General features: G+C 37.6%; 2 protein-coding genes across 2 annotated transcripts; one reads left to right on the top strand and one right to left on the bottom strand.

Moving 5' to 3' along the window:
• Positions 1-2590: 2590 nt before the first annotated feature.
• LOC113320422 (adenylate kinase 1, chloroplastic-like) lies at positions 2591-5330 on the top strand. The gene is made up of 4 exons (XM_026568336.1): positions 2591-3000; positions 3979-4119; positions 4539-4811; positions 4942-5330. The coding sequence occupies exons 1-4, from the start codon at positions 2683-2685 to the stop codon at positions 5083-5085; spliced, it is 876 nt and encodes a 291-aa protein (XP_026424121.1). The 5' UTR covers positions 2591-2682; the 3' UTR covers positions 5086-5330.
• A 12656-nt stretch (positions 5331-17986) lies between these two features.
• LOC113324691 lies at positions 17987-19075 on the bottom strand. The gene has a single exon (XM_026572988.1). It carries the CDS (start codon positions 19073-19075, stop codon positions 17987-17989), a length of 1089 nt encoding a protein of 362 aa, XP_026428773.1.

Here is a 19075-nt window from a genome sequence, read left to right on the forward strand (position 1 = left end):
TCTATATAATTAGTTCGTTTTCAGTTGAGTAATCAGAATTATATATTTGTTCATTTTTCATATACATGCCATAAATTTTGATGTTTATTTCAATTGAATTGAATCCTTTTTCCTTTTCTTTTATTCTTTCTTTTCCTGTCTTGAATGGGCTCACTTTTTCTTTTTTTTCTCGGAGTCGTTAGTCATCAGTTTAGATGTGAAGTGATGTTTGGTTTCGATGACTTGACTTAGAGGTGTAAATTGGGCTGTGCCAACACGAGCACAGCCCAGCCCAGCACGTTAAAATCTGAACCCAGTCCAGCCCAGCACGTGATTTAGCCGAGCACGTTAGTTTCATGGGTTGTGCTAGGTTAGCCTAATTGGCACAGTAGCACAACACAGCATACGGTACGGATAAGCACGTGGCCCAGCCCAGCACAACACGTTAGGAAAGCACGTCATACCATGCACAAGTACACCATATAACAAGCCATAATACATCACACTTTGTGTATATTTCACAAAAGAATCACTATTCTAGCTAGTTTTTGACATTTTATGCTTGCTTATTTTTATAATAGCACATATAATACCTAAATATTTGGAAAAGATATTTCAATATCGTTGTTATAATGTCGTTACCTATATTTGACTAGAACATTAATTTACGTGACAATTATAGAATTTTATATTTGATGGGCTATTTCTTTTTATTGATTAAACTTGTTAATTTTACTTGAAATAATTTCAAATGATATGTTGTCTATTTAGATTCTCGTGATAATGTCCAACTTAATGTATACCATTACGTGATTTCAAATTGTTTATAACACGTGTGCCAGCACGACACAACATGTTTATTCGTATGCTGTGCCCGTGGGCTGTGTTGTGCCTAACTTTTGACTAGTAAAGCACATCACAGCACAACACATTTAAATCATTGGCACAACACAACACGACAAATGGCACGTGAAACACGCGACTTCGTGTGTCGGGTTGTGCCGGGCCGGCACGTTTTACACCTCTAACTTGACTGACAGCAAGTTCGTTTATATCCGAATTTGCGCCTGAAACTGAGTCCACCCTGAATCGAAGTCATTCAAATGTTATATCGTTTGTTTTTTATTTTGAGTAGGATCTGTTTTGCTATCCAACTCAGATCTAATTTTTTAACTCAGACCTGTTTGAGTCGGGTAATAAAATACTGCTGATTTATATGACCAGATAATCAAGGTTTTTAAATCGTGAATCGAATTGAATCGTTTTTGAAATTTGTGAATCCAATCGTACGTTAAATCGTGAATCGAAGATTCATAATTGATTATTAAATCGTAAATGTATGCCTATAAATATCGTTGAACCATACAAAATAAATCCTCAGGTTTGATTTATGATGAATAATTATTATAAGTATAAAATATATCGAGTATTAGCACCAACAACCAAGTTGGAACATTGGTTGGAGGCTTTGCGTCTGACACCAGAAGTCTCAGGTTCGAATAGATTTGGTAGGAAATGAAGCGTGCGATTCGAATCGTGAATCACACGATTTTAAAAATCATGCAGATGATTGACTTGTAAGTTTTTGAGTCAGATCTGACTCAAAAAACAAACAACATGTTTGTTTTCTCCTGACTCACCTGATTAATTTAGTTCTGACTGAAATCTCGTGACTCATCTGGATCTGACTGAAATCACCCGATTCATCTGGATCTGGCTCAATATGTTTATTTTTTGAGTCAGGTCTGACTCATCTGACTCAAAAATATATGAGTCCGTAAGTTGTTACCATGAGTCAGGGGTATTTTATTACCTGACTCAAACGGCTCTGAGTCTGGGGTTAGGGCTGACTCAGATCACGAGTCAGATCTGACTCAAATGGAAAAGCAAAAGATTTGACATCTGACTCGGGCCGAGTTGGGGACAGAGACAGATCCAGACACCAATTAGCAAAAAACAAATAGACTCTAAGTTAGATTCAGGTAAGTCAGGTATAGTCGGATCTAGATAAATCAGATCCAAAAAAAAGAAACAAACATGGTGCGAGTCTGAAGATCGATTTGAACCCATTTGAGAGAAAAAAAAATCCTCCCGTGGATACTAATTATGTGTCTTGCAATTATGGATTGGATTAAGAAAACTAAACCAAGTACAGTACAATCGTTTCCAGCAGAAAAGCTTGCATAGCTAACACAAATTGAGTAGAAAAGCTTGCCTAGCTAACACAAATAATAGAGTTCCCAATGCTTCTCCTTGGCCGTCCACACACACCTCCAAACAGGCAGCTCGTGCGTACTTGTTGATGCTAATTAATGAAAGGCATGGCGCGGCAGCAGCTAGCAATGTTCCATTGCTGCAGTTAAAGTGATCGAGATACCTGTCCACAGCTTGCATTTCCTAAAGATTCTAGTAGATTCAAAATCATCACTTTCCCAAAGAGAGCATATTCCATAATCTCATTCATTGGTTAGGTTTCAGAAAGCGATTGAAAGCAAAACCTTCTATCGGTTCCTGATATCCGACACATGAGTATCCCAAAAAATTGGGCTGACTCAATAAATCTTGTTTTTTCAGGAACTATAATTTGGGTGGAGATAACCAAAATTGAACTCGTGATTCATTGTTTATTGGAAAGGGAGAAAGACTTCCACCGTCCACGCTCTCTATTTCTCTGCAACTCAATTTTTTCTTGTTTATACTTTCATGGCGACTTTAAAACATTTATCAAAATCGCTTAAACAATTCAGAAATTTCTCATCAGCAACAGCAATAAATAAGTCTGTGATTAAAGAAGGTTATAAACAGCAATCCCTTGATCATAATCTTCAGCTATTTAATCGAGGAGGAGATGGAGATAGTAATCCGAAGGATAGAAATGTTCATTGGGTATTCTTAGGTTGTCCGGGTGTTGGTAAAGGTACTTATGCTGGTCGTTTATCAAATCTACTTAACGTTCCTCATATAGCTACTGGTGATCTTGTTAGGGAAGAACTTTCTTCTTCTGGTCCTCTTTCTAAACAGGTTTGTTCAAAAAAAATTTGATTCGTTTTAGATTAAATTTGAATTTTACTGATTCATTGATTGCATGTTGTTTATTGGTGTGATCTTCTTTCTTTGATTTTTTTTCAATTTTTGTACACAATTTTTTAGGTGAATTATGGATTGTAAATTAGTTACTTAGGGTTCTGATTTTGAAATTTTGGGTTCAATTTGAGAGAATTTGGAAGTCAAGAATTTATGATTGAGGTGGAAAGCTTATCGTGTCTTTATGTGGCAAGCTTGTCATAAAAGCTTGCCCACAATAGAAAACTTATGGCAAAAGGGGCTCAATTACTGTAAGTGTTTGTTGTTTTTGCTTCTTCAATATTCATCTGGATGGGCAACGAATAAGTGATTTATGGTTTTGTGGGAATGTTCTAGAAATAGTTGGGAGTATGGCTGGTTATAATGGTTAACTCAAGAAACTTTAAGTACTAATGTTGTTGAGGATTGTTATTTCGACTAATTGATCACTATCTGGGAAGTCCTCAGGCATGCATGCTAGTCTATTTTTTTACTGTTTGATCTCTTTGAGGAAGCCATATAACTCTCTTTTGGTATTGTTGTAATGGTTGGCATCGCTTTGGTGCGTTTGAAAATTATGTTTCTTTCTATAACTAAAGGCAAAGCCTGATTTCTTAATTTTAGTTCAGGCCTTTTAGACATGGTTTTTGGTTTTCTATGTATGAGGATCAATTTGATAAGGAGCAAATTGCTTATTTACGGATGTGCAATTGCTATCTCCTTCATGTTGTATTCTTTAAAGCTGAAATTGCGTGAAGAATGGTATTTGACATTATTAGTGAAGGTTACTAGGTGTGTGCCCTTTGTATGTCTGAACCCTGAGCGTGCCATTCATCTTAATTATGTCTTGGCATAATATTCCTGCTTGAATATTTTGACAGAATGCTATTTAGAAATTTGTTTTTCTTGTCTTACATTATTCTTTTTCTTGGGCAGCTTTCAGAGATTGTAAACCAAGGGAAATTGTTATCGGATGACATTATTTTTCTCCTGTTGTCTAAACGACTTGAAACTGGAGAAGGTAATGGTGAATCAGGATTCATTCTCGATGGTTTCCCACGAACCGTTAGACAAGCGGTGAGCATCCTTGCGATGATAAAGACAAGGCATGTCCAAGTTTATATTGGCCTTGTTTATTCCTTGTGAAATTACTACCTTCCAAATCATTGATACTATGCTGGTTGCACTCTATAGGTTATGTAACACATGAAACAATTTTTGTCTCTAATATACATGTTAGCAAAATCACGTTGGCGGTAATTTTGACTTGCCTCTTTTAAAGTAAACCAAGCGTGTGCATCAAGTGGTATAGATCATATACAAGACTCAGGTCATTGGTGAACCATCCTTTTGGTTGGGGACTTATATTGTTGATCTAAATATTACTTTGAAGAGCAAATGGATTCCGGAACCTGTTGCAATATACTTCGGTGTTGTCAAATTTATGTTCTGTGGGCTTACCTTGTTTCTTTTCTTCTTTTGGTTTGTGTTATTAGGAAATACTCGAGGGTGTGACAGACATTGACATGGTGATTAACTTGAAGCTTCGAGAAGATGTCATACTCTCGAAATGCCTTGGAAGAAGAAAATGCAGCCAATGTGGTGGGAACTACAATCTTGCCACTATTGATATCAAAGCGGAAAACGGAAGCCCTGGGATGTACATGGCTCCTCTTCTCCCACCAGCAGGTTGTGAGTCAAAGCTCATAACTCGATCTGATGATACAGAAGAAGTTGTGAAAGAGCGACTCCGTATATATAACGAAATGGTATTAGTCTTCAATAGCTACTTTCTGAGTTGTCTTTTTGTTTACCTTTTAGAAGCCATTTAAATGCCCTTGGGGAAACTTGCTTGTATGGTTGGACCATCTGATTTTTACAATGGTATTGGTCCTGCAGAGCCAGCCTGTGGAGGAGTTCTACCGCAGTAGAGGGAAGTTATTAGAGTTCCAATTACCGGGAGGAATCCTAGAATCCTGGCCTAAGCTATTGCATGCACTGAATCTTGAGGATCACGATGATAAGCAATCTGCAGCTGCATAATGTAATATATACTGTAGTTAGGGAATTTATTTCAAGGCGAGTCATGTTTGAGATGGAAACTACCCACTTAATTTGGGAGGGTGATTATTGTCAGTATGTGGAGATGTTGATTATAAAATGGAAGGTGGTGTAATATTGTTTGGAGCAACAATCGTAATGCCCTGTTATTCATGTGACTGGAGTTTTTAAACAAGCTCAGAATGATGTGAATAAAATCTCGTTTGAGACTGGACTCTTTATTAATACATGTATCACGCCAAAATGTGAGTCTATGATTGGACATCCTTATCTAATTTTAGCTCTCCCCTCTCCCCTCCCTCCCTGATTTCTCCCTCTTGCCGGCCAAAACTAGCCGTTTTTCTTGTCCTCTTCGCTCAACAACTAGTTCCAACGGTCTGCTCTCACCAGCTTTTCTACCGGAATGTTCAACTACTTCTCCAAATGCTAAGTTCGATCATCTACTAAGTTCTAATGACTAATTCAAGTCATCTGAGTCAGTGTCACTGCAATTGCATCAATCACTCACGCCACACGTATCACAAAATCACTGAAAAAGAAGAGATGAGACTAATCTCACAAATCACACACAACACACACATCACACATAACACCCAAATCACTAATTAGTCTAGTCTGGAAGCTGGATTTTCCCTTCCAAGAAGAATTCTCAAAAAATCTCAATACCAATTTCAACACCAACGAACAATACCCAGAAGTTGACTCAAATAAAGAAAGATTAAGAATTTGCTTCAACTTTAAGGAGCCTAAAAGACCCCCCATCTAGCAAATCAAGCATCGATTTTCAGATGTTTACTTCAATTTCAGTACCTCTAATCCCAAGCACCATGACACTGTACTCTCTGATGAAGACTTGCCCACAAGTAATGAACCTCAGAAGCAATCTCTCAGCAACATCAGCAACAATTTCAACTTTCAATTGGCCCTCTACTCAACTCATGGACATCAAACTCACTACAATTGCACTCTATTTCAATCTTCTCAATGCTTTCTGAGGAAATTAGGCCACAAGCTTAAATGAGTGAGACTCTTGGATTCTTCTACTCTTCATTCTGGTATGTATCTCTCTTTAAGCTCTCTGCATCTCTATTGTTTTGGTTTGATCTTCTATTTAAGTGACCTACATCCTCAAAATTTAAGTAACCTACATCCTCAAAGTCTTAGTGACCTACAATCTCAAAATCTAAGTGATTTTATCTCAAAATTCTCCTACTACCTCAGACATGTTAGTATTGTCAGAAATGCCTATGGGATAATCTGTAATTCAAATCTTGGAAAGATGTGCACTAACCCCCTATTCACTAATACTGCTAGCATGCTCAAAATTCTTATAATAAAACCCAGAAAATCATCATTAATTTTAAACACCACTTGTTTGTTTAACAACAAAAAAGTTTTCTGTACCAAAATAACTATTACCCAAAAAGAAATTTTAGTTCACTGCAGTCTAATTAACCCTCATTTCTCTCAGAATATTGCTTTGAATTCTACCTGTTTAGTTAGTCCTTGCATACCCAGATGCACTTGTAGCTTTCTCTGCAGCTTGTGTTGTAGTGGACTTTGGCATTGGTGCAGAGAAATTTGGTGCAGGAGTGCTAGATTCTGGAACATGCAAATGTTCGTCTGCTGGAACCTCATGAGGCTGAGTCACTTCTCCAAAGCATGCCTTAGCAATTTCGGCAGCATCTGCAGCCATTTGTCGTATCTCTGGAGCCAGCATAAACAGGTTAGGGAAGATTACTGCCTCATTTGGGAGAGGGATGGCGTCATTTTCATGGATCTGGGCTATCATATCCTCAGGAACTGGAGATGCAAAGAACCCTTTTCAAGCACCTCCACAAACTATCCGTTGATCCCCCACCAAAACAACCCCTTCATTGACTACAAACCGTCCTCGAAGGGGACGAAACGCATACAACACCCATCCATCCTTGACTCCCATCATCCCAGGTTGCTGCCTGCCTGTTGCATGCGGATGTGCATGTTCTCTCTGCTGATTTTGAAATTCATTCCCAGTCACTGCCCGCATACCTACTCCATTCCCAGGCCTCTCACCTGTAACCGGAACACCAGTATCACCTTCACAAGCAACCCTTTTCTCACTCCCCTGCAACTTTCATCCAAGCCTTTCTGGAGGAACTATGATCCCATTAACCGCATCAACCTAGTAAAATGGTGAAAAAATATTTTAACCAACTTCCGACACTTTCTGGTCAAAAACAATATACATTCTTACAAACCTCTCTCTAGAACTCAAATAATTAACAAAATATTCTTGAAAATCATATATTATTACCTGGTAATTGGGCAGATTCAGCCTAGGCTTCCTCAGTCCACTCTGAATTCCATCAGGATTCTCTTGATTGCATTTTCTATCACTGGAATCCAATTTCTGATTCATCTTCGGAACTTCTCTCGTCATAGAAAAATGTAAATTTGCTGGGTTCTGCTTTGGAAAAACGAAATGAGAAACTGAAAGAACTTCTGCTTCCTTGCTTTTATCTTGGCTGGGAAGAGCAACAGTCTCCACATCACAACCGTTAATCTTCTCTTGTAGAACTCTGGCCGAATGCCCTAGAGATTAGTACCACTTGATTTTACAAAGTGGCAAGCCTACTAGTTACTTATTTTGGTCTAGAAAAAGCAACTGCTTCTTACTGGCTCATGCGAAGCGGCGTCAGACACTTGACAGTTATAAACCTACCATAAATTCGGGTCGGAGCTTGGACAAAATTCAATGGTCTCTTCACGCGAGAATTGATCCACCTGGGTATCCATTTCAAAGAGACACGGTGTTATAAATAATTTTACTCCAGGCACCCCCTCCTCACCAGTTTTTGGCACAAAAAGAGTAATCGGCAAAGAGGTAAATGTGCAACACGACAAAAGGGTAAGAACAACCCAAACTTATTCACATTCAGTTTTTACTAAAGATTTAGTACTCAATATTATGATATTTGACAGGTCGCAATACAAAGTGCCATTAGCCATGGTCGACCAAGTCAACAAGCCCTTAGCTGTTATCCCAAAGCACAAGTACAACTACAAAAGCATCTTCACTGCAATTGCTATCCGTTTCAATTATGACAAGGCCCAAAGTTATCTCGTGAATTTTTTTCAAATTAAAGTTAGTCACATCAACATCACCCTCACTGCCTTGTTCTCTATCCATCATAAACCAAGTGAACATAAACCTCTCACTTATTTCTTTCTCTGGTCTCATAATCTCACTCTAATGGCCTCCTCCTCCAATTCTAACCCACTTTCCATTGAGAATCTGGTAAAGAAAATGAAAACAACCTTGACCATACCTGAGGATTTGTTCCCAAAAGTCTTCATCAACTCTAAGAACATCAAAACCAAGCAAGTACAGGATTGGAAAGGATGCTTCATTGGCAAACTTTGTAGTAATATCTGCTTTCAAACATCCAGAGTTAGCAACTTTATCAACGCTCACTGGGAAATGATTGGCAGAATTGAGATGGAAATATGGAATAGAAGAAGAAACTTCTACATCATTAGAACCACTAATGAAGAAGATTCCTTTACTTTGAGGAATAGAGGCACCGGAGGGGTATTTGTTAAGCTAATGGTTCTAGTGGGAGTACCTGCACAGAGACCTGAAATCATTGATGAAGAATTGTTCTCTAAGGTCATGATCTGGCTTCTAATCAAGAGAATCCCCACTCACATAATACCAGACATCCCAAACATCATTCAACCAAATGGTGTTTACCAAGGCTCAAAAAAACCTTATGGTAGAGACAGATTTGAGAAAAATGTGGAGGTAAAAGTTACTATCAATGTAACTAGATCTCTTAAATTTGGAATAGAAGCTTTTGAAACACCTACTTTATCTCACTGGTTAGAGTGTGCCTATAACCCCTAGACAAAACAATCCAGATTACCATCACTTACCAACCCCTCATCCACAAACCCTTCTGATGATGATATAGATGTTGTGTTTGAAGAAAAAATGAAAATTGCTAAAAGGTTGGAGCTTGAAAAGTCAATTGCAAACATTGCTTCTACACCTAACAATCATATCATCCTTGGAGCCCAGCCCCCTATTGTTGAAGCTCTTGACTCCCCTCACCCAGATGTCTTAGCATGTCAAATTAGAAACAAAAGATTAGACTTGGTAAAAAAGATTGCTGGATCTTACAAGAAAAAACTTCCAAAGTGGAAAGCTGCTGCTAGAAATAATTCCAACAACAACATCTTGAGTAAAAATGATGAGCCCGCTTCTGCTGCTGATCTAGCTGCTGCTGAGCAATTCTTCTAAGTCATCAATACCCCGAAGTACTTCCCTACTCACTCCCTTCCTACTTTAGCTCAGATCAAAGCTAATATGGAAGTTGAAGCAACTAAGAATAAGAAAGCTGCCTGAAAGGCCAAGAAAAAGGATCATCATTTTTAGAATCCTGATAATACTCCCCTCAATACCTCATCTACCCCTTCCACTGATACTAAGAGAAAGAAGGATTCCCCAAATGAAGAAAATACTGCTCTAAACAACATGGATATGTCAAGTGCTAAAAGATCAAAGGATCAGACTTACTTTACTCAGGAGCAGATGGCGAACTACCACAACCTCTTGGCTAATGGCTCTTTGGATTGCTCTGCTGCTAGAACAAGGGTATATAATCTCAACCTAGAATTTTGCTGCCATTACTTAAATTGTTACCATATTCTCTCCTCTGTGCATGATTTGCTTCATAAGCATTATGATAGTATTACTAGAAGACCTATCTCTAAGTATCCAGCAATGTCATATTTTTGGCAATTCTTCACTTCCTTAGCATGGAATTGTCAAGGATTGGGCACCAGCGATGCTAAAATATACCTCAATGACATGCTCAATAAAATAAACCCCGATATTATATTCTTGTCTGAACTAGACAAAAATATGATAAACTCAAGAAAACTATGCATGAGCTAGGAGTCACCAATTTATGGTATGTTAATACAGGTGGAGCAAGTGGCACTGCTGGTGGATTAGCCTTGATATGGAAAAGCAATATACCTCTGGAAATTTTATATTGCTCTATAAACCATATCAGTGCTGAAATCAGAATTGCCAATAGCCCCCATTGGTTATTTACAAGCTACTATGGTAATCCCTATGACACTCAATCCAAGTTAAATTCTTGGAAAACTCTTGAGAAATCTGCTATTTCCAATAACTTACGTTGGCTGGTTATTGGGGATTTCAACTTCATTCTGCATGATACAGAAAAGTTAAGTACTAACCCCTTAGATGCTAATGAAGCTTCTATTTTCAATGCTAAGCTACAAAACTTGGATCTCATTGATCTTGGTTTCTCTGGTTGCCTTTCACTTGGTCAAACAAGAGAAAAGGCCATGCTCTAACTGAACAAAGACTGGATAGAGGCCTAGCTAATGATAGTTGGCTGGATATCTATCCAAACACCACTATCACAAATATGCTAGCTATTGTTTCTGATCATCACCTCATATTATTAAATTATAATCCTCATTGGAAGAATGATAAGATTCCTTTCAAATTTTTGGGTCCCTGGTTAGATCATGCTGATTGCAGAAAAATTATTATTGAATGTTAGAAATAGGTCACTCCTGGTTCAAGTGCTTTCTCAATTGCCAGAAAACTTAAAGACATCAAATTACAAATCAGAATCTGGAACAAGGAAGTTTATGGAAACATCAAAACCAACATTGAAGAATGCAAGCAACACTTAACTCGGTTACATACTCACTACTTCAGAACTGACAGAGGTCGGGTTCTAACTGATGCTAGAAAGCAGCTCAAAAACTGGCATGACATAGAAGAGAAATTCTGGAAAACTTAGAGTAAGTATCAACTCATCAAGCTGGGAGATCAAAACACAAGTTATTTCCACCGAGCCACTAAAATCAGAGCAAGAAGGAATAAAATAGAATCTATTCAAAATGAAGAAGGTAGCTGGATTATTGAGCATCAAGAGGTTAAAGACTGCTTTACCAACCACTTCTCCCATATGGAAACAACTGAAACAACAAATCCCTCTTTTGAAATAATCAACCTTATCCATCTAGCCATAACTATTGAATACAACACAACTCTCAACAGAAAACCTGAACATGAAGAAATTAAAGTTATTTTTTAGTATGGCTAATGACAAAGCTCCAGGGACAGATGGATTCCCACCAAGCTTCTTCAAACTCAACTGGGATATCATTGGTAATGATATTGTCTCAATGGTTCAACACTTCTTCCTATCTCGTCACCTGCTAAAGGAGATGAATGCCACCTTCATAGCTCTCATCTCCAAAGTAGATAACCCTACTTCCCCTAGTCATTTCAAACCAATCAGTCTCTGTAACACCACCTACAAAATCATATCTAAACTTCTAGCTCAAAAAATGAAGCCCTTTCTAAACAAAATCATATATCCTTACCAATCTGCTTTCATCCCTGGAAGGAAAATATCTGACAACATAGCTATTGGTCATGAAATTATACATACCATGAGATCTAAAAGAGGAAAAAAAGGCAACTCTGTTAATATGGGAATAAAAATTGATATGGAAAAAGCTTTTGACATAGTGGACTTGGGCTTCTTAATGACAATTATGAAGAAAATTGGCTTTGATGAACAATGGTGGAAAGAGATTTATCAATGCATATCAACCTCCACATCAGCTGTTCTCATCAATGGTTCACCTGACAAATTCTTCAAACCCTCTAGAGGGCTAAGGAAATGTGATCCTCTATCACCTTATCTGTTTTTATTCTGCATGGAATCCCATTCAAGGACTCTTCTACATGCTGAGGAGATGGGCATTATCAATGGGATAAAGATATGCATGCGCCACCTATCAGCCACCTCCTCTTTGCTGATGACTGCTTGATTTTCTGCAAAGCAAACACTATAGAAGCTTAAAATATAATGCAGCTTCTGCAGACTTTTGGCAGCACATCTGGGCAGCTAATCAACTTTCATAAATCTGGAGTCTTCTTCAGCAAAAACACTAATCCATATCTCATTCCTCAAATTAGCAATTCTATGGGAGTTCAAGTGCTTCAACTAGGTGATAAATACCTAGGATCACCACTATTCGCACATAAAAGCAAAATAAATTCTTTCAAGCCTGGAGTAGAAAAATTAAAGCTGAGACTCACATGATGGAAACATACACCTCTTAATCCTGCTGGTAGAGAGGTAATCATCAAATTTGTGATATCTCCAGCTTGTATATACCAAACGAACTGTTTTAAGGTACCTAAGAAAATCTGCAAAGACATTAATAATCTCCAAAGGGACTTCTTCTGGGGTAAGAATATTGAAAATCCTTCTGGATATTACCCTAAGGAATGGACAACAATGTGCAAGCCAAAAGAAATGGGAGGTCTAGGATTCATGAATATGGAACTTTTCAACAGCTCTATGATAACAAAAATTGGATGGAGACTTGAGCAGGATAAGGACTCTTTATGGTACAAGCTTATGGATGCCAGATATCTCCTTGGCAGAAATGTTCTTAGCATGGATACAAAATCAAAGGATGGGGACTCTTGGATATGGAAAGGAATTCTAGAAGGCATAAGCAACATACAACAACACTGTTCATGGAGGATTGGTAATGGCAGAAAGATCAAAATTTGGGAAGATATATGGATTCTAAATACCAACTCAAGACTTCAAAAACCCCAGCATTTCCCACAACACATTAATAAGCTAAAATCCCTGCATCTTCCAGATGGAACTTGGGATGAAGTTCAAGTCTCTACCTACTTTAGCATGGAGGAAGCTGCTGTGATTGTTACTCTGCAGACTCACCCAATTGAAGAAGACAGAATAATATGGAACCTCAATGATACAAGAGTGTTCTCTGTCAAGGAGTTGTACAAGGAAAAAATTGGTCATCTCTACATAAATGATATCCCAACCGGCAATTCATGGATGTGGCTCCAGTCATTAAAATATTTATCTGGAAATGTGCTCATGGAATTCTCTCGACAAATGCAAAAACAACTAGCATACTTCATTATATCAATCTTATATTCCCTTTTTGCAATAGTGGGGTAGAAGAAACCATGTCTCACATGTTCCTAAATTTCACTACTTCTACTTTGGTGTGGCAGGAAATTCTTGGCCCCTCTCATACTCTCTTTGATAACAATACTATCTTCATTGACTGGCTGAATTCCTTGTTTCAACTTGGAAACACTAGCTCTGACTGTAGTATTTATGCCACCACTTGTTGGTATATTTGGAAAGCTAGAGGTGACTTTATATTCAAAAAAATTCAGCCTAATGTGGGGGTTATTTCTCTCAGGATTAAGCATCACTTGTACACTCATAATAGAATACATGCAATGCAAGATCATATCATGAACAACTTTCTTCTTTTACCTGAGGAAGCTGACACTGCTTTACAACAAGTCAATACTCATTACACTTGGAATGCAGAAGAAGGATTTGGGAAGCATATCAGTATATGCACTCTACAAGATTCTGAAAAATTCTGTATATTACACTGCTCTAACTATGAAAGATTTTGCAGGAAACATCAATGGATCTAGAGGACATCCAGGACATTATGGAGAAGGAGGAGTCACAATAGGGGCAGACCTAGATTTCCAATGGGCCAAAGAGATGCAGCATACAAACATTGCAATATCTGCTGAATCAATGGACATTCTAGATCGTTTCAAATTGCTCTACCATGAAGCTGCTTAAGGAAGATTTCACCTTAATTACTATGAAACAAGTAACAGTCAAGAAGACAATCATAGAAATATGGTCATAAACCCCATATCTTTTGTTTTACTAAACCTTAGCATTGTCCAACGTAGTCGAAATATGAAGGCTTTTAAACTAGCTCTTTCTTGTAAGATCAATGCTGGTAGGTTGAGTGGTACATCCACAACCATTGCCAACATAACTCTTTTGTACTTCTCTTAGTGCCTTTATAGGCCTAAGCTTTTCTTATAAAAAAAAAGATTGGACATCCTTGACAGATGCAGACTTGGGTATCTTTATTATTCTACATGTGTGCTCTGGTTCCTGATGCTACAGCTGCAGAAGGTTCTACCCTTTCTTTCACGTTTAGGCGAACCTGAAGTTCTTTTTTTCTAGTGATTGTAGGATCCAGCAAGAGAGAAGAGAGCGCAAACGAAATGAAATCAAAAAACGATTACATTGATAATCAGTTTGGTGTACAATTCTTTATGGTTCACTAGCCTACTTATAGTCTCACAAACTTGACGATCACTCAACGTACTTTTCTAATAAAAACAAACTCTAAATAAAGCACACTTCTAGAAACACAAAGAAACTCTAAATATAGTAAAACTCTAAAACAAGCAACCGACACAACTTGCTATTCTAGTTAACTCCAACTTCCAAATATCTCACAGTATGTCAACAACATATGTTGATCCAACTTGACTGCGTCAGCTGCTGTAGTTGATCCACGAACCAAATCACCTTATCTTGGTTTAACTTCCAACATCCTCCCTTAAACCAAGATATCATTCAACGAGAATTCTGTAACCCTGTTCTTCCATTGATAAACGTTTGCACGTCCTTGTCTTTTATCTTTTTTTATTCCTCTTCTTCCATTGATAAACGTTAACACGTTCTTGTCTTTTCTCATACCAGAATTTCGTCATTATTATCAAACTCAATTCATCTTCTTCACATCAATAATCAAACACTCACTTCACATTCTTCTTCATCGCAGCGGAACACAAACCTTAACAAGCTAGAAACACCTCATTGTGCTCTATAAAACTTGTTAACCAAACACAAAACCAAAATCTTTAACTCAACACCGAGCATTGTAGATCATATTCTTCTTTCAATCTTCTCTTCACATGTTACTTTAACAAGAGTCACAACCGACAGTTAGTGATGTCTAGAAACGATCTTTACACAGTTCACAAAATATTTCTTCTCTTCTAAAGTACACATGTTGCCATATCTTCAGGATCACAACCTTGTTAATTGTTGTGATGTTCTCCTAAATTCATAGGTATTATAACCTCTTTTTGTTGATCATTCTCTTCTCAAATTGCAGCACCAACTGCAACTCAACCAAACACAAATTCCACACTGAAATATCTTCACAACTCTAGACAAATCCCCACTGGGATTACTTCACACAATTCTATCCAAATCCCCACTGGGATTTTTTCACTCAACTCTTAGCCAAATCCCCACACTAGGATTGCTCCACTTCAACTTATAGACTTTACTCGCCTACAATCTTGTTGTCTTCTCACACATCACCCTTGGTGATTAATTCTCTTTTCTTCATAACCTTAATATTGTTTCTTCTTCTCTTGTTACAGTCAAGTTAAGTGTGTGAAACCTTCACACTTCTTTGTTCTTCAAGATTCTCTCACAATATTTTTCTTGTTGTGCTTCTGCCACAAGCAATAACTAACACAAAGTTTGCCACACTTTGTAAGACTTCCAAGTTTCTGCCACAAACTCTTTAATCACCATGTTTGAGCTTAACCTTCAACATCCTCCCTTAAGCTCAAACATATCCACCCAACATTCCTTGTCATTCTAAGATTTTGAATTCGAATTCAACTTCATCAAATTGTACCAATCCCTCTTATCAACAGTCTTGCAATACTTTGATCCTTCTTTGACTTTGAATCCATGACCTAACCCTTCAAACACCACTCACCTTAAGCTTCTTTACCTTCCAAAATCAACCAAAGCTCTGCCACAGCAACCCTTCAATAAACCACCTCAACAATCATCAACACACACAAAAACTGCTTTCTGCAACACCTCTGCTAGAAACTATCACATGTTTTTGTTGTCATCTTATCTCATTCCAACTGCACAAACTGTGACATTCTTCTGTCACGCTTCTGTTAATCTGTAACAATCTTTACTGTGATTTCTTTGTAACAGATCACATACTGTTACAAACTTCAAATAACACTTTTTCTTTCCTTTCCTTTCCTTTTTTTTTTAAAGAACAAACCCTAACTGAGCTCAAACTCCGTTTCTCACATACCCAAGTTTCCTACGCTTCATCGATCACCTACTCACTTTTCTGTTTTCTCGATGAAATCACTTCCAAAGTCATACCCAAAACTTCTTCCTTGTTTACATGAACTTCTAATTCTCGAGCACATAACCAGTTTCATCCTACCCATTTTCAAATATTTTTTCTTATTTTTAATTTATATCAGGATGCATCCAGTTTCATCCTTGCTATTTTTTAAGTTTAAGCCGCGATGAATCCAGTTCCATCTTGCTATTTTTTTTGTCCATTTCACCCATATTAATTTTTACTCGTCCATTTGAACCATGTTTTAATTTTTTTTGGACAAATGACCCATTTTCCGTTCCCGTTAATGCAAACATCATGATTCCATTCACTACCAAACATCAGCAACGATTTAACTCTTCTACATTGACCAAAATCACAATCACCACCATCGTTGCCATACTCTTCTCTTCATCACGACATAAACAACGTCTCATCATCACAGCAGCAACCACCAGACATAACCATCGTCACTGCCATTACTAGCAGAACCGATCAACTAAATAATCGTCATCCATCGTTAATGGCAGCAATCTAACTGAACTTCGAATTTCCTCCTTATTAATGGAAACATCACCTTGCTCGGGATCTTCTCAACTGCACCCATCTTTATAACAGCTCCATGTACAACAAATAATAACAACATCAATAATATCTTCCAACTCGAGCCTCTTCATGACTTCCAAAAATCATTCTTTCTTTTTTTAACCACGCAACTCCAACTCCATCTCTTGATTCCCTGTCCTTGTACAACTCGAGCTTCCTCCCTGCCTTCAACTCTTCTGTTCGGGATTAATAATTCATCTTATACCCTTAAATCAGTCGACGAACAAAAACCCTAACTTCACTACTTTTTCTTCTTCTTTGGTTGTTTCAAAGATTCATCATAACCCTTGATATGAACCCAAACAATCAGCAACATCACATAACCATGGCAAAGAAGCAATGACCTAAAACTGGACTACCTTTTTTTTCTTTATAACTCTCGAACCCTAAAACGAAAAAACAATGAACTTCTCTTTTAACCAAAAAACAATTCTTAAACACCGAAAAATCTTATGAATCTTCTCGAACTCTATCTCCTCTCCTCTCCTCCCTCTTCCTCTCATCTTGCTCTGATACCATACGTAGGATCGAGCAAAAGAGAGGAGAGCGCAAACGAAATTAAAGCAAAAAACGATTACATTGATAATCAGTTTGGTGTACAATTCTTTATGGCTCACTAGCCTACTTATAGTCTCACAAACTTGACGATCACTCAAAGTATTTTCCTAATAAAAACAAACTCTAAATAAAGCACACTTCTAAAAACACAAAGAAACTCTAAATATAGTAAAACTCTAAAACAAGCAACCGACACAACTTACTCTTCTAGTTAACTCCAACTTCCAAATATCGCACAGTGTGCCAACAACATATGTTGATCTAACTTGACTGCATCAACTGCAGCAGTGATCCACTTGGACTGGATCAACAATGTTGATCCACGAACCAAATCACCATATCTTGATTAATTTCCAACAGTGATTGTGTTGAATAAGTTCATATTACTGAAGTAAATATATGGTATCATACTCTAGTTTTTTACTCGGTCAGGGATCCTTTGGATGCAGTAGAGTTGGGGGCATTCATCTACAAATGTTGCTGTAAGACAAATCAAATCTTGCACAGTATTGGGGTGCACAACACGTAGAAGGTGAATTTTGGGATGCACCAAACTTCAAATATATATATTTTTTTAACTATTGAAAAAACTAGCATACGTTGAAAAAACTTAAAATTAAAATATAGTGGTAAAATTGTTTAATTCTTTACTGACAAGATCATTTAACCTATTTTATTACTTGTCTAACTGTATCAATCTATCAGTCTCCAAAGAGACCGCACTAGGAGTATGAATCACCGGTCGAAAAATATCATTCTCAAATCCTTTCTTCTCAACAATCGTGTGTGTATTCAAACCCAAATCCCAGAGCACCAGCCTGTTCTTTTGTCTAACCATCAATTTGCCATTCTCGATCCTCACAACCTCCAGATCCAACTTATTTGGCCAACATGAAAAATATATCGGCATAGAGTATCCGGGAAGGGTCACAGCGTGTGCTTTTGCCCAGCTATTTGTTGCGGCATTTAGAGCCCATAGCACAAGTTCAGTATACGACAAAAGAACACATAAACCCAACTGCCCTTCTATCTCTATTAAGTGCATATAATCATGCTTATAACCAATCAAATTAAAATTATAACCTGCCTCACAGGGAGCTCCACCATGTTGAATCGTACTTAACTTATTTGTTGCGACTTCAAATGTCATAATTGAATTTGAACAATCAACATCAGCATCACTGCGAAACTTGTCAACCATCCAATACAATGTCCCGTTTATGATCATGGGAGGTCTTTCAGTCCTGGGCATATAAGCGTATCTGCCAATGTTTCTTCGTAATTTAGATCCAAAACTTAGTATGTCAAACGAAAAACTTCCATCTTCCCAGTATATAAGGCCCACCTCGTATTCGTTGTTGCGAGGATTGAAATAAAATCCACATACTTGAAAGTATAAATTACCTTCCATCGTAATGGTTACTTGTTCAGCTGTTGTAGGATTCCAGATGACAAAAATTGATCTCCATGGGTTAGCTTTGTTCTTAAGTAAAAGCAATCCATCATAAGAATCGTAGAGCATGAGCGGATAATCATTATCCAAGTAGCAGAAATCAAGTTTTAGGTTTGATTCTTCAACTTTTTTAGTCTTCTCATCCATAAAATAAAACTTGAGCTCTCGGTCACTAGATTGTGAAAAAGATTGCAGAGCGATGATAGATGTAGCTTGAGCAAGAGAACGAGAGACTGGATTGTTTGTATTGTTAATTAAGTTCATATCAGGAGGAGGATCCTCATCACCTCTGACATCAGGTCGAGGGTTCAT

This window comes from Papaver somniferum, chromosome 11 (genome assembly GCF_003573695.1).
Source record: "Papaver somniferum cultivar HN1 chromosome 11, ASM357369v1, whole genome shotgun sequence".
Taxonomy (NCBI): Eukaryota; Viridiplantae; Streptophyta; class Magnoliopsida; order Ranunculales; family Papaveraceae; genus Papaver; species Papaver somniferum.